The sequence below is a fragment of the Vigna unguiculata genome, chromosome 6 (assembly GCF_004118075.2).
Source record: "Vigna unguiculata cultivar IT97K-499-35 chromosome 6, ASM411807v1, whole genome shotgun sequence".
Classification (NCBI taxonomy): domain Eukaryota; kingdom Viridiplantae; phylum Streptophyta; class Magnoliopsida; order Fabales; family Fabaceae; genus Vigna; species Vigna unguiculata.
Window position 1 is genome coordinate 22777095 of NC_040284.1, and position 22130 is coordinate 22799224.

The window sequence follows — 22130 nt, forward strand, 5'->3', positions numbered from 1 at the left end:
AACGAAATTATAGTTTTATGCTAAACATGTTCTCACAAATTTGGTTAGTATGATTTGTACCAGTATTTTACTTTTATTTTTTTTTGTATTTTTGTATTAACTAATATGTTGACAAAAAAATATAAAACCTATGATGCATTATCAAAAACTGATATTTTCATTATGTAATTAAAATTGTTTATTACTCAACTTGCATATCTCCAAAAAGTAAGTAAAAACTCTGCAACTTGTATTTTAACACAATGCCTTTTGGATGAAATAGTAAGTAAGGAAGGAATTTAGATTTGTTGAAGGAATAATACCTTAAAATTGAAGTCTTCTAAAAAAACAAAGGCATGAATCTTAAGAAGGCTCAATCCAATTGAGTTGGATTTGTCGATTTCCGTTTCATCTTTGTTGAACTTTCTATTCACAGTGAACAAAGTCTGAATCACCCCAAGTAGTAGGTTTTGAAATTGATATGTTAAATTGATTTCGACAATAAAGTTGATCAAAGAAGGGTTTCAAAGATAAACCAGTTTAGTTCCCAAACAAATAAATGGATTGATTGATTTGATCCCACATTATTATTACTATTATTATGTACATTATCTTGATCGTAAACCCTTGATTTCTTAATCTTTGTATCATTTTCTTCTTAAAGATAATTAAATATAACTTTAATACTCTCACATAGTTTAAGAACAGTGATAAATAATGATAAATTCGGCTTTTTGTAATTGAGGTATATTGTAACTCGAATTTGTTAAAAAGTCTCTCGAATTTTTTTTTGCAAAACAGGGTCAAGTCGTTATGGAGGAGGACATTAAAGGTGAAGTCGTCCTCCACTTAGCTAGTTTCATTTTTTTTTAAAAAAGTGATGTCATCAGGGACGAGTCTGGTTTCTAGTCATGTCCATAGTGAAGTTGTCTTCATGGTTGATGACTTCACTTTTTGTTTTTTTTTTTTGAACAATGAGGGGTAAAAAATAATAATAAATTGGAATAAAAATAAAAACAAAGATTAATATACTTTAACATGATTAAAATAAATGCGTGAGTGATTTAGGGAAGGCGAAGTCGCTAGGCCACCTCATGGTTTCAATTAATTGAAACCAATTGATGTCGTTAGGCCACCTGACGGTTTCATTTAATTGGCAACCAAAGCCGTCATGACATGCACCGGTTTCAGTTAATTGAAGTCGTTTACATTAAATACGGCTTCATTGAAAATTGTATGTTAAAAAAATAAAATAAAACTGCTATGTTAAAAAAAAAAATGAAACCGATCTCTACCTTGACGACTTCAATCTCAAATGTGTAGAAATCGACCTCCACCTTGACAACATCGTTTTTTCGAAAAAAAAAAAAATCGGCTGAGAGGAGGACGACTTTACCTTTAATATCGTCCTCCCCCATGATAATTTGATGGTCATTACAAATCGACGGTCAAAAGAATCCAGAAATACAAAAAAAAGCCAAAAAATTCATATGTTTATCTTGATTATTCTTTTAAAAATAAAACAATGGTGAAATTTAATGTATTTGAGATTAGAATAATAAACATGTAAGATGTTCATTTTCATTTTCACGTTGGTTTGTTTTATTTTTGAAATATATTTCAATTAATTAAAAGAGGAAAATATTTTTAAACTATCCAAACCATCATAATATTTTTGTTTTTATATTGTATACTTCACCTTTTTAAGATCGGGCATGGAAATAAGTTTAGATTATCTACCGTTTCTTTTTGTGTTGTATTTTGCTCAATATTAAAAATATATTATGTTAATATTTTAAATATTTTTTTAATATATTTTAAAATGTCAACATTATAGTAGAGGAATAGCAAAACAAATTCAGCAAAGAACCTAATTTCCATGAAAACTCAAGCAGACAATTCGGCTGAAACTTATTTTTCCATTCTACAAATTGAAGTGAAATTAATATAAGTAGAAATATTAGGTATATATATGCTAACGTAGGTAAAAAAAAAATTAAATATACATTTAAAATGTCATCTGCCTAAAGCAAACACAGAACTCTGAGCTATATAATGCTTAATTTTGGACCACACTGCAAAGTTTAAATTAGAGTGGTCCAAACAAACCATTCATGCAGATTGCAGATGAAAAGGTATCATGTATATTTGGTAATTTTCAAATAACATAAACCTAAATTTTAACAATGTTTTGTGTAGGTATACAACTTTCAGATGCACGTGCGTTGAGGTATATCAGAAAGTTTAAATGATTAAATTTCTTTCTACCCAACCCTATCAAATAAGCAATAATATAATATGTTATTACATATTAGTTCTGTGTGAGTGCAAACTTTAAGAACACATCATCTAGGTTCCTACCAAAGTTATGAACAGTAAAAACGTTTGGCTTGGGTCTTCATGAACAAATTAAAACTTGTTTTCGGTGCCACTGATATATGATAAATTTAGTCACTTTTTTAGTAATAAATACTGTCAAAAAATTATATCAGCAAAAGTGATGTTAGATTACTCTGGAGTTGAATTTGATTGTTCTGTAAACTGGTTGGGTTTATTTAGCATTGTTTTTCAATTAGATTATCAAAAGTAAAACATGAATTCCAGTAGAAAATCAATACCAGAAACACTTAATGAATTGTATTCAAGTCATGTCCAGACACTTATTCAAAATCTAAATTTGGTTCATATTCAGTGTCAAGAACAGTTTGACCAACATAATATAAGGTTTATATCATTATTTTCTAGTTATCTCATGGAATTGCGGTTAAGAAGTAGATTTTAAGTCTAAATCAGTCTAACTCAACTTTACTAAATCAGTATATAAAATAAAGTTTGCATCCACTTATATGCTATAAATTGGTTTTATCGATACGAGACTTTTAACATATGCTGCCAATAGATGAAGCTTTAAACTTGGAAACAAATAAAGCAAACGGTTAAGGAAACAGGAAGTGATGAGGAATTTGAATGGAGTTTAGTCTTTTTGTGTTTGAAAAGAAGGAAAGAAGCTAGGTGGGAGGAAAAGGTAAGAAAAGCAAAGAAATGGTCCAAAGGGTGAAATCATATCATGTCTGGTTGCAGCAGACAAGTTCACTGATATGGATCCCACCAAAGTACAGGGGTCTTATAAGCAAGCTTTGTAGCATGTCCCTCACTATCTAATAGTTGTGACAAGCTATAATGTCTTGTAACATCTTCCAAAATCATGTGCTTGTCTACACTATACATTATCATTGCATGTGTTCAGGGTATGACATGCCCTCTGAGGGCATTCAATTCAAAACACATCCACATGCCCAATTTCAACATGTCACTCTCAGCAAATGTTCTTTACAATGAGGCCATTCACATGCTCCAGATTAACATGAACATGAACTCTACTGAACTAATTGGAGTTAAATTTCTCATGATAACTGCTATGGACTTGGCTCCAATGCATCACTTTCAAAGTGCTTTTGTAGAAACCACCTCATAGGATTGGAAAAGGTTGTCCAAAAGCAACCACAATGGCAGCAAGTAAGCAATAAGCATTCGTGTGATTGCCCTTGACGCTTCTTCTGTTTGTGTTAGGCAGTGTTGGCAGATTTTTCTTGGAGCTTCATCTCTGACAAGTGACAACAATAAAAGATTTCAACTTTTGTTTTGGCCAGTCAATGCTACTTCAGCACAGGGTGAAGTTACATGTCATATGTGGTAATGGACACAGGCATGAGGTTCAGAAAGATAAACTAATTAGTGAGGTTCTTGTCAAGTTTGATTTGTTAAGCATTCATTAATTGAGTCTTGAAAGGATAAACACAGAAGTTAATCCACTACAGTTAAGACTAATCCATGAACAAGTTTAGACTGTGTTTTCGAAATGTCAGAAACAAAAATTCACTGATAGTATCATATCAAGTGCTTATATCCATTAAATATAGTGGGTGTGCTGGCCTCAGAGGAAACACTTGTGATTAACAAGTCAAATCACACCCTTGTAGAATTAATGATTAGCATAATTATATCGAAATTCAATTGCATAGCTGCATTGTTCCAATTATTTCACAAGGTAGTTGCCATTCGCTATCAGATTTTGAATAATTTTCCCCTGCCAAACTTATCTCCACTGAAGGGTCCTATTCATCTACCTAATTGATTTTGAAAACGTAGTCGTTTTCTTCTCCATCTGAATCAGTGAGCAACTTATGGATGTTGAACCTTTCATCTTGTTTTGTAGCATATATCAATAATTGGGATAATAAAGTCTTCAAATGCAGCAGGGGCTATTGAAACTGAAATCTCCCGAGCCCCTTATTTTTTTTTTTCTCTGCAGCATGCGCTTGTGACAGCTGGTCCAAAACCTAAGATAGAGATTGGTTAAAACCAAGAACAAGAAGATACATATGTGTAGCAATTTGGGGACCCCTTTAGTTTCACACGCAGATTAGGGTTGTTTGTGACCGACAAAATCGGATTTGAGGATTTAGAATTTATGACAGAGCAAATGGGTGTGTCAATTCGTGAAAGAAATATCCCTGTAAGTTGGATCTATGGTGGAGGTGGTGATCCAAGTAATCGCTGCAATGTCTTTAATTGCTTGTTATGTTTAGCAACACAAACACTTAAAACAGTCCACACCAAGAGGACACTTGACAAGAAGACAACATGGGCACGGACATGTCTATCCCTTACATGCCCATTTTTGGTCACGTTAACAAAATTTGAAGACCATTCCATGATGTTCCCCTCAGACACAGTGACCCATCTCCTTTTTCTGCATTTCTTTCACACACCTTCGTCTCTCTCTATTACTCCATTCATTCTCTCGTGCATCTCAGTTGCATGGGGTTGAATCGATGTTGGATCCACCTCCATACTATTAACAATTTGTAATTCTCTTTAAGATTAATCACTCTTTAGATCTTTTCAGAGAGAATTACCAGAAATATATAACACTAATAAAACATGAACTCAAATCACAAGAAATTCACGTTACTTTTAACCTAACTTTAAGATAATAAATTTACGGATCTTCGTCCTAAAATTTTCAACTTTTTTATTTTTACTCGAGGTAAAACTTAAACTTATACTTGAATTTCCAACCATTATATAGATTTTTTACTTTTACATTTTGGATTTATTTTTTCACCTGTCATTAGACCGTTACTAAACAATGCATTGATATATATTCTCACACACAAAATTATGTATCTCGAATATGTTAAATGTCTTTAATATATAAATGAATATAAATTTTATCTTATGGCGAGTCTTAAAATTCACTTTATTATAATACAATATAAAATATCATATATTTAAATTATTTTTATAAAATTTATTGTTTGTTAAATATATATTTAAAAAAATTAACAGGTGATGATGTTAATACTAATTTAACAAAATAACTATATTAACCCATTAGAAAAAGAGTCAATTAAATCTAAATATTATTGATTAAACTTTAATGTTAAGTGATTTCCTTTTGACCTTATCTAAAATGGGTAATTGTTTTAATGTTACATTTTAGGTAATTTATTAAAAGAAAGTGATTTTATATCTAAATGATGTGATTTGAGTAACGACTAACACACCTAATAAAGAGAACCAGAAAAAATGGTTACACATCTAACAAAGTTGGTAGTGCAGTGCAGTGTTTTGAAATGTCAGGTAGATTGCAGTGTTGATGCAGAATGAAGAGCTAGATAGCCATTGGAGCGTTGGTAATGGTTAAAATAGGGTTTAACCACCTATGCCCTAAATAGCTTCACAAGGAAGACCTGTCAAATCGTTTAAAAGAACAATGTCCAATTCATAACTCATTCTTTCACTGACTTCACAATATTCCTGTCCACTCTCGCAAAAACTTCAACAACAAAATATCAAAATGTACAAATAAATTTATTAACATTAAAATAATTATCTTCAATATAATTCATGAATTATTGTATATTGAAAATTAATAGTGTTTTTAGAAAGATTTTAAAAAATTATTTCAACACCTTGAAATTAAATTTTCCCTGTCACAGACAATACCTAAAACACGACATGCAAATTGATTATCTTCCACACTATCATAACCATTTGACCTTAAACCAAACAACACTTAACCAATCACCTACTCCACTGTTCAAATGGTCCAAGTTTTTATTCAGAGCACTTGCGTGCAAGAAAAAATATGTTTTCTGATGCCCAAAAGAAAAACCTAATTGTGGAACAGTTAATGAATTGTAGAACTACTCGCCCTATCTATAATTTTTGGAAGGAAGGGTTTAATTTATTTTTAGAAAACTTATAAAATCTCAATGTTAAAAAATAACTGATAAAATGAAAAAAAAACTATGGTGATTCAATATACAAAAGAAAATTAATTTCTTTCAAAGAACGTATATCATGTTATAAAAATTTAAGAAAGTCTAAGTTCCACATTGGTTAGAAATGAAAAAAATGTGAGTCTAAGTCTCATATTGGTTAGAAATGAGAAAATAGAGCTCTATATCACGATAAATACTCATAAATTCATTATCCTAAAGTTTTTGATTAAAAATGTTGTTAATACCTTATGTGATTGAACTTTTGTGTTTGTTCTTCCCAAAATCAAAATAATCTTCAATACTTGAAAATTTATATAAATTTTCCTATATATTAAGGATTATGAACAGTAATTCTTTAGTTAACTATGATTTCTATCCAAACGTTTTTTTACTTGTTTTTTATAGTAATAGTTCTAAATATTTTTTACGTAAGAGTTTCTTAAATTTAGTACATACTTTTAAAAAGTAATCAAAATGCATTACAACCTAAAGTGTCTATAAATATGAAATATATATGAGTTTAAGTTTTAACTAAATCACTCAAAAGAAAGGATAACATAGAGTTGTTTTTTTTTTCCAAGAATTTAACTTTATATAAAGATTTGTTATAGAAAAATAGTTTATTATTTTTCATGTTTGAAAGCGTTTTTATATGATTTTTGAAAAGCTAATCTCAAGTGGTATAGTTGAGATGATATTTCGCTCAATAAATTTCATTAAAAGTTATATAATTTTTAAACATATTTTGGTGAATAGTACAAATAAACAGTTATAGAAACTCTGATTTAACAGAAGAAAATAGTTAATAAATAGTTGAATGATTTACTGAAACAATATTTAAATAATGTAGTAAAACAAAAATTGAAATAATTTGATGACTTTCATTAATACACGGGCCCCACTTTTTTTACTTTTGACGCGAATATAGCCCCACTTTGAAATATTGGTACCTGATGATGGTATGCTACATAAAGCTATACCAACAACGATGCTCATATTTGTCGAATCCACATGTTTATTGTGTATAAAATACGCCGTTGGCATTAAAACATAAAACAAAATTAAGTGATATGTACTAACATTGTTTTTCAATTATAAACTGTCTTTTGTATTCTTAATTTTTATAATATTTTTTTTATTAATTTAAGTTATTTCTATAATAAATTGAGTTAATTTAATATTACAATTATTTATATATATATTTAACATACAGCATGTGTTTCAGTTCAATTTACACTATTTTTTTATTGCGAGTAACATGTCAATTAGTAATTATATAATTTCTAATTAAAAGTTAAATATATAAATAAATACATAAATAAATACAAATATCACAATACAATTAGTTTTAAAAGTTAAATTAGACTTATTTTTACTTGTTATCTTAATTATATTTGATTTTTTATTTTGTTTTGTTACGTTAAGAAGCATATTTTAAATCTAATACAACTTTACAAAATTAATTTATAATGTGAGATTTTCATGTGAAATTAAATATTAATGGACGATCCGATAATGAGTGACACGATAAGTCCAACAAATAACAAATCTTACGATAGTGGATGACATAATAGACCGAATAAACAACAAATATTGTTAAGATAAGTTTTAGCTCATAACTGATTCTAATTCCATGTTAGGAATTGAACTTTAAGTCTAACTCAATTATACCAAAACTGATTTGTAAATTGAGGTTTGCATCCATTTATATATCATGAAGTTGTCTTTGTTAGGTTTAAAGAGAGAGAGTTTCACTTGAGAGACACAACACCAATGAAACATAAGTCCAACCACATAAGACATTGACACCACCATTAATATCTAGTACCATATTTAAAAATAAAATATATATGTCTCGATATGGAAGAACATAATGAAAATCCCACAAAATATAATTTCTTAAAAAGATTAGACAAGAAGTATAAAACTTCATAATCAGAACTAGTGTTATTATTAATGATAAGATACAAAATTACATATAAAATAGCATTTATTGTTAATAATTTATTGGCTTGAAGTATTTAACCCACAAGATAAAGAAGGTAGAAGTCACCATAAAAAACTTGTCTATGTGAAAAACACAAGGCATAGGAACATTTAATGCATCACATAAGTTAAGCTTTATGCATCAAACACTATGTTGTATAATTCTATTACATCTTGCTGTTGTGTTGGTTGCATTTGGACAAACTTGTCTTTATGTCCTACATGGACCACTCCTCCTCAAAAGAGAAAGTTACCTTTTAAGATTTTTTTTTCTTCATTAATTAATTACTGTAATCAATAATTCTTTGGTATTTTTTTTTTGAGCCAAGGGATTAACACAGTGATGCCTTGGGATTAAGTAATTCACTGTTCATTAAACTTTCTTAACTAAAACCCAAGACACTGGCATCCACCCGTTTTCTCCTTGCTTCGTGATGCCATGTGAAGACAAATCATTTCGAATGAACAAAAAGATAAAAAAGGTGAACACAGTTTCAAAAGAACCTGCAAAAGAACATCATAAATGACTAAATGGCATTGTACCGTTTCAATTTATTAGTGCTTTCATTTTTTTTTCTTTATCTGTAAAACTAAATAATGTTATCACATGTAAGAATCAAATAAATTTTACTTCAAAAGTAGGGTTGTTTTATTTTATTTTTCTTTTAAAATTGAAATTTTATTTTTATTTCTTAAAAGCACGTTTCAATGTTATACTTTTAGGTAAGTTTTGTTTGGGTTAGTTGGGTTTCACAATGAATATAACATAACTTTCATCTCACTGAATGAACTTGTTTGTTGAATGACTTAGAGTGTGGTTTGGTACACGCTTTGTGATGGAAGAAAAGGCTACAAATAATATATTGAATTCATGTGGCCATGATTGTAGAGTTTCTACTAATTTATTGATGGTATTAGTTGGCAAGGTGCATGATGAACAAGATTTAAGAAAATAAGAAAGCATGGAATAATAATGTTGTTATATATGCGTTGAAAAGAAAGATAGAAAGACCATTTTGTCTCTATTTTAGACTTTTTGCGTCAGCAAGATTCTTCTTAAAAGAGCCACCCTTTTAAAAAGACAAGCAAATTAAAGTTGCTTTTGGATAATAACTCACTGTTTAGATACTAATCTCTTTTCAGATGAACTTCAAGCTCTGGTTTTTGTATTTTGGGAAGCGTTTTGGAAACACAATCATGGTAACTTTACCTGTTTGAAGCAAGAATTTTGAACCCTAAACACTGAGTTTAGAGACATTACTCCAAAACCTTCATCATAAAGAAGAATCCTCGTGGGGTTAGAATTATTACAATTGTCAACAGTCAAAAGAAACTGGGTTCAATCATTGAGAGATAAGGAATCCGTTGAATGTGAAATTGCACGTTGGTGAATTCACAACTCTTTCATTTTACCTTTTTTTTCCCTCTTCACACTGCTTGTCTTTACTCTGCAGTTTGGAATCTGTATGCAAAAATTGATTGGTAAAAAAATGTTAGAAATTTAATCATTCCTTAATATATAGTACCAGATCCTTTCATAACAACATTATTGTAGTAAATCTAACAATTTTGTATGTAAAACTGATATCTGATGTTAAAATGTCTGGAATTTTACAGACCCAACTTTTTTTTAACAGAAAAGGTAAAAACTTTACTTGTATTATTCCAATGAACAACACTTAGGAAGTTAATTTTTTTTTTTCACCCAAAATTTGTTTGTATGAGATTGTCCATATCCTCATAGGCTTCTATTATATATTGGGACAAGAGCAATGATTCGAAGCGAGGGGAATTTTCTGCGAAGAGTGTTCAGAGTGATGCACAGTGAAAACAAACAGAAAGTTTTAAGGTGAGAAGATAGTCAGAGAAAAAAAGGAAGACAAGAGAGTGTGATCGTTCAGTTCAGTTAAGGTTCTTAACATAACAAACCATCACATTGTCTACCTCTGAAGCCACTTTCCATTCCCTTCATCAGGTAATTTCTTACTTTCTTCCTCTCAATTTTTTAGCTGCTTTCATTCTTCTTTGCTATGTATATCTCTGGTGCAGATTTTTCTCCTCCTTTGATTCTGCGTTGTTTCTATTTTTCAAGGTCAACAAAAGTTATGGTCATATAGTAATTAGGAAAAAGAGTAAACACAGGTCGAGAAAATACACTGAATTTTCTTTCTCTGATGGTCCCTTCTTCACACACACAGAGAGCAAGATTAAAACCTTATGGTGTAGGAAAATTGAGATTGGTTAACGTGAATTTGGAATTTAATCCACACAATTTGCATGATTGGAAAATTGGAAAGCCGTTTAGAAGGAATGAATCGTGATTAGATTGTTAAAGTTGTATTAATTCATATTCAAAGCCCAAAAAACTGCGTCTGAAAAGTAAATTCAAAATTGTATAAGTTGTTTTTCTTAGAATTGGTAAAACGTGGATTTCTTATTCTTTTCTGATTAGGATCTTAGTTTACAGAGAGAAAGAAACGGCACCGTTTTCACTTACCCTCAACCTTCTCTCCTCGCCATGAAAGCATCTCGATTAAGATTGGATTCTGATTCTGATTTGGTTTCCCCACTTTACCGAACAGTCTTCCTTTCTTTCCTTCTGATATTTCCCTTTTTATCTCCTTTCTCTCTCTCTACCTCAAAACTAGTTTCTCAAAAAATAAATTCAGAAAGTAAGATGATAGAAAGGGTATTTTGGTCAATTCAGTTCGTAAGGTTCCGCTCACTTGAACACTACCAACCACATTGCCTTTATCTCCACCGGTGGAGGTGTTCTTCATGGTCCTTGCCGACTTTGCTCTCGTCGACGTCGTTTTCTGCGGCGGCGGTGGGTGAAAATCTAAGGCATATCGAGTGAACGAATTTGAAAACGCATCCAATCGGTTTCGCTCTCTTTGTTTCTCGTCCTAGTTCTATACGTGGCTGGGGTCGCCGTAGCGGCGGCACTGCTCCTCCGTACACCGCTGGATATAGGAGCTGGGAAGAGGGTGTGTAGGTAGGGCTTCTTTTGTCTTACAAGTTATTTTTATTTTTTTTATTTATTTTTATTTGCTGAGGTGCAAGGGAGAACTGGGCCAGCCCGGCTTTTACTTTATTTTTGTTATGGATCTTGTTGTATGCAGGGTCCATTTCGTTTGAAAATATAGTTCTCAAGGATAGTATTTTGTGCAATAAAAATATTGGTTTCTCACGTTTTTAATTGTTTCTTTCAAATAGGGTAAAATTAATTTATGTTCAATTTTTTTTTCAGTTTAAAATAGGGTAATTAATTTTAGAATATTAAAAATTAATTATATATAATTAGAAAATTTTAAAAGTGACCTTATAAGTGAAAAAAGGTTGAAAAAGACTGTGCGAAAATGCAGGTTGGCATATTATTACACTACTGAAAAATGGTCATATATTTTATTCTGAACTATGCACAAATAATCAATTCATTGTTTAGGAATGAGATATTCTTTCCCATAGTCGCCTACAATCTAAAGAATTAGATTGACAAAATTTCCTTTGTCACATAGCATATATACACTCCCAATTAAGTTAAAAGTGTGGCTAAAATTTGTAGGGTTACATGCATGGAGAATACGAGAAGGGTAGGTTGATGTGCACTGCACTTTTGCTTTAGTTGCTTCAGTCACTGCATGTTGCTTCTTTAGTATATTGCATGCAGCAATTAGAATTTATTATTATTTTTTACTGGAGACAAACTTACGATTAGAGATATATAAACACTAACTAGTTAATTTTTCTCCTTGAATAGATCATTCGCGTATAAACTAACAATTCAGTCTTGTTGAATTGTTATGCTCAGTGCTGAACGAAATAAAGCGCCAAATCTTGTGTGAGTGAGTGTCATAATTCAATTACTCAATTAGATGTATTTAGTTGTCATTTTTTTTTTTAATTTACCTGAGGAATAAATTTTAGAGTAGTGACCCATATACATTGAATTTGTATACCGATGACAAAAGGTACTTGTATTTTTTTAATTGATGTGCAATTAGCTAGCATGATTTAACATTCGAGAAAATGATGTATTGAAATATGGTTTAAAGTTACGGGTGAAAACTTTGCCTAATGAGAATTGTTAGTTAGTAGTTTTAAATTATAATTTGTATTAAAAAATATTATTAATGAATCTTACTATTATTATTATTATTATTATTATTATTATTATTTTAACCAAATAAGTGGTTGTTATATGTGTACAATATTAACCAAATATTATGTGTGTGGATTGATAACATTAATATTTTCACTGTTGTTTCTTATTTTGTTTCTTACCTTATGTTCTTGTGTTCATCCAGACACTTCACAGAGAAAAAGAAAGAAAAAGAGAGAATATCTTCCGCATTCTTACCTCTCTTCAATTATTTTGCTGCCAATGATAAAGTTCCACGTATTGTGAAAACTAAGGAAGGACTCCTTTCTGTGTCCCCTGTCTGCCATTCTCTCTTCCATGAAACTACAGCATGACGATGGAAGATGAGTCCTTGGCAACAGTCCCATTTGACAGGGCTATTGAACAGGTTATGCTTTTCATTTCTATTTCTTGTTAGCAATATTTCAAAGTCATGCTCTCTTTAGTGTTGTTTACCTGTTCTCAGTTTTTTCTCTAATTTCCAATCTTTCAATTTGTTTTAGTTTTGAAATGATTCCTGGGTTTCATTGCTAATGAAACATTCTCTTTAGTAGTATACATATTTTTTGATGAAATCACCGAATCACATTCATCTACATTCATTTTTATTGGTAAAAATTCCGGGTCCCTTCAATATAATTGTTTTAAAAGCATACAAAACGAGACGGTGGTTATCAATACTTGTCAGTTTGGATTCTTTATTATTTAGGCTGGAATTCAGCATCTTTTGCTTTAGAGTAATTTTCTTAGGGCAAAGGCTTCTCAGAATACATTAACGTGTTTATGATCTTAATTGTTGTTTCACTCTTTATTTTCTTTTGAGTATGCACAAATTCCTATACGATATTCATACATTAATGTGTGTTATGCTGTGGATCAGTATAAGGCTAGACTTTTAGTCTTTGTCTTGAAATAGTTAATGTAATTTAATATTTTGATTTAGTTTTTATGTGTCCAATAGTGTTTGCTCACCTTATCTCTTTTAGAGAATTGATTTTTTATTTTTCTAATACTCAAAATTTGGTTTGTCTTTCTGTTCAGGCAATTGTGTCTATCAAGAAAGGTGCATATTTACTTAAGTGTGGTCGTAGGGGAAAGCCGAAGCTCTGTCCTTTCAGACTTTCCCAGGTAAGCTATAATGAGATGACAAATCATTTTGGGAGGTTAATACTACCACTCCTTTAATACGAAATTTGCCTACAGATCACATTCTTAGTGCATTTTCTTCTGCAAATTTCTTATGAGTATTGTATTTATAAGCACCGTACACGTGGACGTTCCAAACTGTTATTTCCTTGGTTTTTCTCAAGATATTGGCTTTGAATTTCTGATGTTATTTTGTATCTATACTATCTTAAAAAAAGAAGCAAGTTACTCTTCGATGGAGTGCTACTGTTTTTTTTTTTGCACTTTTTCAGTGAACATTTGTATAGATGTAGGAAAAATTAAGTTTGCCTTATATTGAATACCAGTTAAGAAAAAATAGATCTCTTGGTTTTTGTTGGGTGAAATGTATTGGGTTTGAAATTTCATTAGTTGTCCTTATTTTCTTCATTGCATTATGATAAAGTTGCTGAAATTATCTTCCTTTTTTTTTTGTTCTAGGATGAGAGAAATTTGATTTGGTATTCAGGACAGCAGGAAAAGCATTTGCGATTGAGTGTAGTTACAAAAATTGTTCAAGGGCAAGAAAATGTATGTAACGAACATCAGTGTATTCTGACTTGATGCATTGCCCCCTTGAATATGACGGTTTTTAATCGAAATGAACAGAGTAAAAATCATGTTTGGTCTAATAAATGGCTCACTAATTTCAGATAAGGTCCCAGAGGCAAAATGAACCCGAAAAGGAGTGCCATTCGTTTTCTCTAATCTATGCTAATGGTGAACGTTCTCTTGATCTGGTAATATTTGTGAATTGTTATTAATACATGACATGATATAACTGCATTTGTTTTCCCATAGGTGTAGATTGATTTGACATTTATTTCTTTTGAACTATAGATATGCAAGGACAAGGCACAAGCTGCTTCTTGGTTTGTTGGCTTGAAAGCTGTCATCTCTAGGTGTCAGCATCCTAGAGCTTTTAGTAGTTTAAGAAGTTGCAAAGGTGTGCAGAGTTGTGTTAGTAGTCCTGCTGGAATCTTACGAAGAAAGAAAAATCTTGGCCTTTTGGATGATACCTCTCAGTTTACTCAGGTTTAACACATTTTCTTTGTGTGGTTATCTCTGTATAATTAATAAAAAATCTTTAGTAGCTAGCCCACATGTATAATAATCTAACAGAAGGGGTTTATAAGAAAGCATAATCTAATTTTTTAGTTGTTAATAAAAAATCATGGATTTTTTTATTTTATTTTGTAGCTATAAATTAAAAAGTTTTGAATTTATTAAACAACGAAAATATTTCTTCACCTGCGCTTTATAATTACATTGAGCTTCCTTTGTTATTATCAAATAACTGTTCTGAAGGGAGGTAAAGGCTAAATAAGATAATCTCATTTCTGAATATTTAGGTTCAAAAGAGACGTGTTTTATTTTATTTAAAATTTTCTGGGCATTGATTACAGTGCACTAGCTTAATTTTCATTGAGTTTTATGTCCATGCAGGCTAGGAATAAGAGAAGCAATAATAAAAAGGATGTATGTCGTTATGGATGTGCTTTAATTTCTGCAAACATGTATTTTTTTAGCACGATTGGCATATCCTTTGACTACTCTGTCTTTTTATTCTCGTCTAAATTCTTAACATTAAAACCAAATTCATTTGATGACAGAGAAAACAGCATTATCTTTAATCTTCAAATAAATTTATTTTTTGGCATAAATGGTTATAGACTTTAAAAAACTTACTACTGAAGCTAAACATAGAATGCTGAAGGTTTGATGATAATATCATGCTAGAAGCAGTCTACATGTGCCTATTTGTCTTTGCCTTGTTAATATAAATAACTTAGCACTTTCTCTCCGAAAAAAAAAATTGTGGCTGACATAGAATGTAACTTTGTCGTTATTATTTTGAAGGTACATAGCGTATGTGCAAGTCCTACTTTATCACTTTCCGAAAGGTGCTTTTCTGATGGCTTGTCATGCACTTCTGATAACTTATATTCATCCACATCTTTCCTCTCCAGCACTCAAGGTGTAACAGATAATTCAGTGCCAAGTTCTCCATACATTGATCCAGATGTTCATAGTAACATTGAATCAACTCGCATTGATAAGGAGCACAAGAAGAATTTGTCCTATAGGCATTTGACGCATTCTACCTCCGTACATTTAGGAAAAAGTAATGTATTGAAGGATGTAATGATATGGGGTGGAGGGATTGGGTGTCTTGTAGGGATTGTGAATGAAAGGTTTATTCAAGGTGGGGTCTATTCTTTAGTGCCGAAGTTACTAGAATCCACTGCAATGTTAGATGTACAGAACATAGCTTTGGGAGGAAAACATGCTGCCTTAGTTACAAAACAAGGGGAAGTTTTTTGTTGGGGTCAAGGAAAGTGGGGAAGACTCGGGCAGAAAATTGATATGGACATTAGCTCCCCAAAAATAGTGGATTCTCTTAATGGTCTTCATGTAAAGCACGTTGCTTGTGGTGAGTATCATACGTGTGCTCTGACAGATTCTGGTGAAGTATATACTTGGGGAAATGATGTCTGCTGTGCAGATTTATTTAATGAAGGGAGAACTAGAAGTCAGTGGATACCACAAAAACTTGGCGGATCCTTAGATGGTATTAGTATCTCTAGTATTGCTTGTGGAGAATGGCATACTGCGATTGTTTCTAGTTGTGGGAGGTTATTTACTTACGGAGATGGTACATTTGGGGTTCTTGGCCATGGTGATCTTCGGAGCTATTCAAGTCCAAAAGAAGTTGAGTCTCTTAGTGGACTAAGGGTGAGGTCTGTTGCATGTGGATCATGGCATACATCTGCTATTGTTGAAGTTATGTTTGATCGTTTTAGGTACAATAGTGCTAGTGGTAAGTTGTTTACATGGGGTGATGGAGACGAGGGGAGGCTTGGTCATTCGGATAACGGAAGCAAGCTTGTACCAACATGTGTTACACAACTTGTGGACTATGATTTTGTTCAAGTGTCATGTGGAAGAATGTTGACTGTAGCACTCACTAACATGGGCAAGGTTTTTGCTATGGGAAGTGCCAAATATGGACAGTTAGGAAATCCACATGCCAAGGATAAAGCAGTCATGGTTGAAGGACAACTCAAACAAGAGTTTGTTAAAGTTATATCAACCGGTTCATATCATGTTGCTGTTTTGACTTCTGCAGGGAGTGTTTATACATGGGGCAGGGGTGAAAATGGACAACTGGGGCTAGGTGATACTGAAGATAGATATACACCTTGTTTTGTTGAGGCTCTAAGAGATAGACAGGTAAATACTATCACTTGTGGTCCAAGCTTCACAGCTGCAATCTGTTTACACAAACCTATTTCTATTAGTGACCAATCAACTTGTAGTGGTTGTAGGTTGCCATTTGGATTCACAAGGAAGAAGCATAACTGCTATAACTGTGGTCTTTTGTTCTGCCGTGCTTGTAGTAGTAAGAAGATTATAAATGCACCTCTAGCCCCCAGTAAGAGCAAGGCTTTTCGGGTTTGTGATCAGTGTTTTGATAAACGACAGGGAGGTACACATTCAATAATGGCTTCTAAGTCCAGAAATTACAACAGTCAACAGTTGTTGAAGCATCAACAAAAAATTGCTGATGTGACTGAAGACCGGGGAGAGACAACCGTGACACAAGGCCCTCTGCTATCTTTTGGTCAATCATGTTACAGGAAAAGTATGCCAAGTGGACGTAAGGATTGGAAAAACCACCCAGAAAGCCAACAGGATGTAGAAGATAGTTCTTCTATGCTAGGTGGAATGCCGCAGTGGGGGCAAGTTCCATGTCCTGCCATATTTAAAATTAATGGTACAGAAAATCCAGTTGTTCATGTTTCTTCATCCAAAAATAAATTAGCCACAGTTTCTCCATGTAGTATGGAATCTACAACATATAACTTCTCTAATGTAGAGACAGGTACAACTAAATCTGAGAAGGTTCTGCTTGAAGAAGTTCATAGGCTGAGAACCGAGGTATTAACTCTAGAGAATATCACCCTTTAAACTGCTTTAGTTTTTAACATGCTTTTGTTACAATGTGGTACATACATGTCAAAAACTGTAAAATTATATTATTTTTTATGCTACGTTTCTTCCATTTTAATGATTTTTTTACAATTCAATATATAATCATTGTTACTTTTTAGACCACAATTATCAATTTATATATCTATTTGTATATATACAGCACAACAATAAGGTGAAATTCATGATAACGTAATAGTTGAAGCCATTTTTCTTAATATAAAAAAGTTCACGTATTGCTTCACATCTTAAGTATTGAATCGTGTCTTTAATAATGCCTTTTTGGCACTCTACATGTTTATTTTTCTTGAAATCCTGTTAAAAAGTTTTTTTTTTTTTAAAATCAACTACTATATTTTTATTTTTTTCCATTTTAAGCAGTTCTATTATGTTTTTTTGAACTTCATTTGTTATAGTTGTTGTCAATTTTAGTCTTGAGGGTGCAACATTCCTCTTCTGAACTTTCCATATATACCCTTCAATAGTACAATAAACTTGAACTACGCAATTACTAGTAACATAACATTCATTTTCTATTCTGTATTGATTGTGCTCACTTTTCCTATGCTGATATTTCATGTCATTGGATAGGCTAAGAGACTTGAAGAGCAATGTGAGCTTAAAAATCATAAAATACAAGAGTGTCAGCAAAAAATTGAGGAGAGTTGGTTTGTGGCAAGGGAGGAAGCTGCTAAGTGCAAGGCAGCAAAAGAGGTCATAAAAGCTTTAGCACTAAGGGTAAGTTCTTTATTATCAGTGTAATTATTTTAATTTAGGTTTATGTTGGAATCTAGAATTTTCGACTTCATTTAATTTAATTTAATTTGTATAATACGCGTAAGGTAGCGAGATGTAATAAACATATGTTAAATGAAGTTATTATATGACTACATCAACTAATTGTATCATGTACGAGATTCAAGCTTTAGAACTTGATTTTAGAATTTCCAGAACAAGGATTCATGGTAAAAATAACTTTCCTGAAATGTACATATCTAATCATGAAATCATTATCAGAGCTTTTAGCATTATTTGGTTAAAGTCTTCCAAAAAAGAATTCAACATTATTTTTCTATTTTGTAGGTCTATATTTAAGTTATATTCCTCGAACAAAGTAATTGATGTATTTATCACCATTGCAGCTTCATACCATATCAGGAAAAGATAATGCTGGGCAAGAAGCAAAAGTTGGACAACATGAATTTGTGCCTAATCTGGCAACCATAGTTACAGATATGAAGAGTCCAAGAGATGGCAATGGGGACAGTCTATCCAATTCTCCCATAGTATTCTCTGACATAATAAAATCCAAATTTGGGAGAAGCATGTTTCCCAAAAATGAAAATTCTAACTTTAGTAGAGGTGAGTCTCAACAGGACAATATCAATGGATTGAAGGCAGACTGGGTAGAACAATATGAGCCAGGTGTTTACATCACATTTACAACCTTACCATGTGGGAAAAAAGGCCTTAAGCGAGTCAGATTTAGGTAATGTCTATTCACCTAGTCCACTGATTAATCATATTTTTTCACACACTTTATCATCATACAGTTTAATGTTAGTGTGTGCTCATCGTGTGCCCACTTAGTTTTTTTTTTTTTTCTGTTTCTGTCGAGGTGAATCCTCTAACTAATTTCTGGGCAAAAGTTTTAAGATAAGTTTTTACCTAAATCATGTATTGAAAGATTTTCAAAATGCAAATCATGAACATACTTTCTTTTGAACACTTGGTAATATCTCATTATGGTTCAACCATCAGCTGGAAGATGGATACTCCCTTTTATCATGATATTATATGTCATCATTTTTAGTTTATTTATGGATGGTAGCAGAAGACAATATAGAATTGACCTACATAATGTATTGTCTGAATGAGTGTGATGACGTGTGGTTTGCAGTCGCAAGCGATTCTCAGAGAAGGAAGCCGAGAAATGGTGGGAAGAGAATCAGAGCAAGGTGTATCACAAATATGGGATTGAAGGATATATAAACACCAGCCAAAGTCAGGTGAAAGGCTAATTTTTACTGCCATTCATCTCTACCAGTTTTCACCAATAGTTCTTAGTGGGAAAGAGGTGATGTTGGCTTTAGGCCTCAAAGAAAGATCAAGTGTATAGTCACAAATAATAGCGTATCTTTGTTCAGCGTCTTGGGGCATTCATTCGGTGTACAGTCACAAATAACAACGTGTCTCTTAATTTTGTCTATTTCTATTTTAGCTTTATAAAGTTGTTCAAATTCCATTTCTAATATTTCAATTTTCCAAGGATGAAATGAAAAAAATATATCAACAGGACAAGAAAAAGTAGAGATCAAAACAAAACATCTATATTTTAGGAATGATAAGGTTATTTAAGCCAAATAAAACTAAGTATATATTATGGAACTCGTGCAAAGTTCAGATTTCCCAATATAATATAGGCGAGAAATGAAACCTTGTGTGGACCTTGAATTAAACCACAACAGCAAAATATTAGTTGTTCAGCTTTTGGATTCTGAAATCCTGGTTCTCAAAGAAGGAAACGAGAATGACCCCACAAAGTTTCTCTGGTAAAAGAAACAAAGAGGAGAAGAAAGAAATCTAACTTTGATTTAAAATTGATTAAATACCGTCTATTTTAATGTAAGTTTGACTCATATCAAGTCACTCTATATAATCTCTCAAAAAAAATATATATATATCAATTTTCAAATTTAAAAGATCATTATAAAAATTGTTTTTTTAAATAGACACTCATAAAAGATGAATATTTTTTTAAATAGACACTTGTAAAAACTGCAAAGTTCATTATAGTGTATTATACTAACTTCCTAAATATAATGTCATTAGTAATTGACTTAATCGATTAAAAATAAATAAATAAATAAGTTTTTCTAACTGACTCCTCTAATATTTGCTTCTCTTTAAGCTTTATTATGTTAATGGCCTGACTTTAATGAGACATTTTACAGTTCTAATTATGAAGGAGAAGTGTTGTAATCATAGAGTTGACTGAATTATAGCATCAATTTAAAAGGGGAAAAAGTTGCAGTGTAAATAAAAAGAATTTATTCATCGTATAAAAACTTAATACCATATGCAAAACAGTAGAATTTTATTTTTAACTATAGTTGACCTAGGTAACACTGCACTTAATATTTTTATCCTTTTGTGTACTGATTTTCACACAAAGAGAGGTGGTTGTTAGAGAGCGACAAAATCCCAGTTGAGGATTTTTATGAAGGGTAAATAGGTGTGTGTGAATTGATGAAAGATTCGTGGTGGAACTCATCATCCAAGTAATCACTGCAATGTCTTTATTGCACGTTCTGTCGAACTTCACAGACACATAAAACAGTCCACACCAATAGGACACTTGACAAGAAGACAACATGGGCACGTGCATGCATGTACCTTATACCTTCCCATGTTTTTTTATCACCTTAACCATTTCCTAATGTCCCTCTCGCCTACAATGACCCATCTTCTTTCACCCTTTTTTCGTTCATTCTTTTTTTACTTCAACTCATATTTAAGAGATTGAAACTACTTTTAACCTAAAATTATCATATCATAAATTTATAAATTTTCATCTTTATATATTCGATATAAGACTTAAATTCATACTTAGATTCCAAATTTCAAATCTTCTAAAAATCTGTATTGCATGAGATTCTATGTTGGCAGTCATTGTAGTTGTATTAAGGGTATGTTCTCATGCATAGATTTACTGTAGTGGATGAAATGAGGGTGATGATTTAATAAAGATTCGGTCGTTCATTTTTTGGTGAAAGCAAGTGATTGAGAGGTGATGAATTGCGAGATTATAGCATGTGATCTATCTCATTGTTTTGAAGAGATTAGCAAGATTAATGTGCCAAATTACCACTCAATCCTTGTTACTTATTATTATATTGGAAAAACTACTACTTATCTGATTACAAAATTTATGTATCCAGTTCCATGCTTCAGTATCCAGATCCATATTAGTTGTATCCGATTCCACTTCTTTTTGATTTTTTGATTGTGTTATGTGGCATGAAGTTGGAATAGTTCTTAAGGAGTTCAAAGCACTTTTTTGTTTTTGTATTTAAAAAATTTAATATTTTATTTTTCAGTTTAGATAAATTAAAATATTTTTTTCAATTAAAATTTATGTTTAATATTTAAATTTATGTAGAAAAAATTTCAAAACTAATTACCACTTATCTAAACATCATTTTATATTATATTTAACACCAAAGGTAATTTGGTAATCTAACTTTTTCATACACATTAAATTTTATTTTTTATTAGTCACATCACTCAAATCCTACACAAAAACCAATCAAATTATCTCGCGACTTTGTTCGTATTGTATAGTCCTTTTAAATGTCATGTTAATTGACCGAGTCTTTTCAAATGTGACTTAGATTGCAGTGTGCAGATGATAAGATTGAAGAGAATTGAAGAGGTAGCCATTGGAAGGTTAGTAATGGTAGGTGGAAGAGGAAGACATGTCTAATCCTTTAAAAACATAAGAACATATTTTAGGGATAGGTCAATAAAAGATAAGTTATTAGTGGACTAAGCTCACTCATCATGCTCCATATATC

At 31.6% G+C, this 22130-nt stretch overlaps 1 protein-coding gene and 1 long non-coding RNA gene across 10 annotated transcripts; one reads left to right on the top strand and one right to left on the bottom strand.

Moving 5' to 3' along the window:
• Nucleotides 1-9281: 9281 nt before the first annotated feature.
• Nucleotides 9282-19807, top strand: LOC114188045 (PH, RCC1 and FYVE domains-containing protein 1). Of its 8 annotated transcripts, none has more exons than XM_028076533.1 (11): nt 9282-9642; nt 10000-10230; nt 12563-12784; nt 13438-13524; nt 14002-14091; nt 14214-14300; nt 14401-14595; nt 15421-17502; nt 18145-18291; nt 18696-19042; nt 19454-19807. In XM_028076533.1, the coding sequence occupies exons 3-11, from the start codon at nt 12728-12730 to the stop codon at nt 19572-19574; spliced, it is 3213 nt and encodes a 1070-aa protein (XP_027932334.1). In that variant the 5' UTR covers nt 9282-9642; nt 10000-10230; nt 12563-12727; the 3' UTR covers nt 19575-19807. The 8 variants fall into 8 exon arrangements, with proteins under 8 accessions (XP_027932334.1, XP_027932335.1, XP_027932333.1 ...); XM_028076534.1 differs by having other exon boundaries at nt 10024-10230; XM_028076532.1 differs by having other exon boundaries at nt 9282-9638.
• Nucleotides 10093-11069, bottom strand: LOC114188046. Of its 2 annotated transcripts, XR_003605371.1 has the most exons (3): nt 10982-11069; nt 10753-10899; nt 10093-10335 (listed from the first exon to the last, which is right to left on the bottom strand). It is a non-coding gene; the product is annotated as an uncharacterized LOC114188046 (long non-coding RNA). The 2 variants fall into 2 exon arrangements; XR_003605370.1 differs by having other exon boundaries at nt 10753-11013.
• Nucleotides 19808-22130: the final 2323 nt, after the last annotated feature.

Bases quoted from the DNA above. Each gene is read 5' to 3' on its own strand.
- LOC114188045 (XM_028076533.1), top strand. From the start codon at position 12,728: ATGACGATGGAAGATGAGTCCTTGGCAACAGTCCCATTTGACAGGGCT. The intron at 13,525-14,001 runs GTAAGCTATAAT...TTTTTGTTCTAG, and splicing joins GTCCTTTCAGACTTTCCCAG to GATGAGAGAAATTTGATTTG. The intron at 19,043-19,453 runs GTAATGTCTATT...TGTGGTTTGCAG, and splicing joins CTTAAGCGAGTCAGATTTAG to TCGCAAGCGATTCTCAGAGA.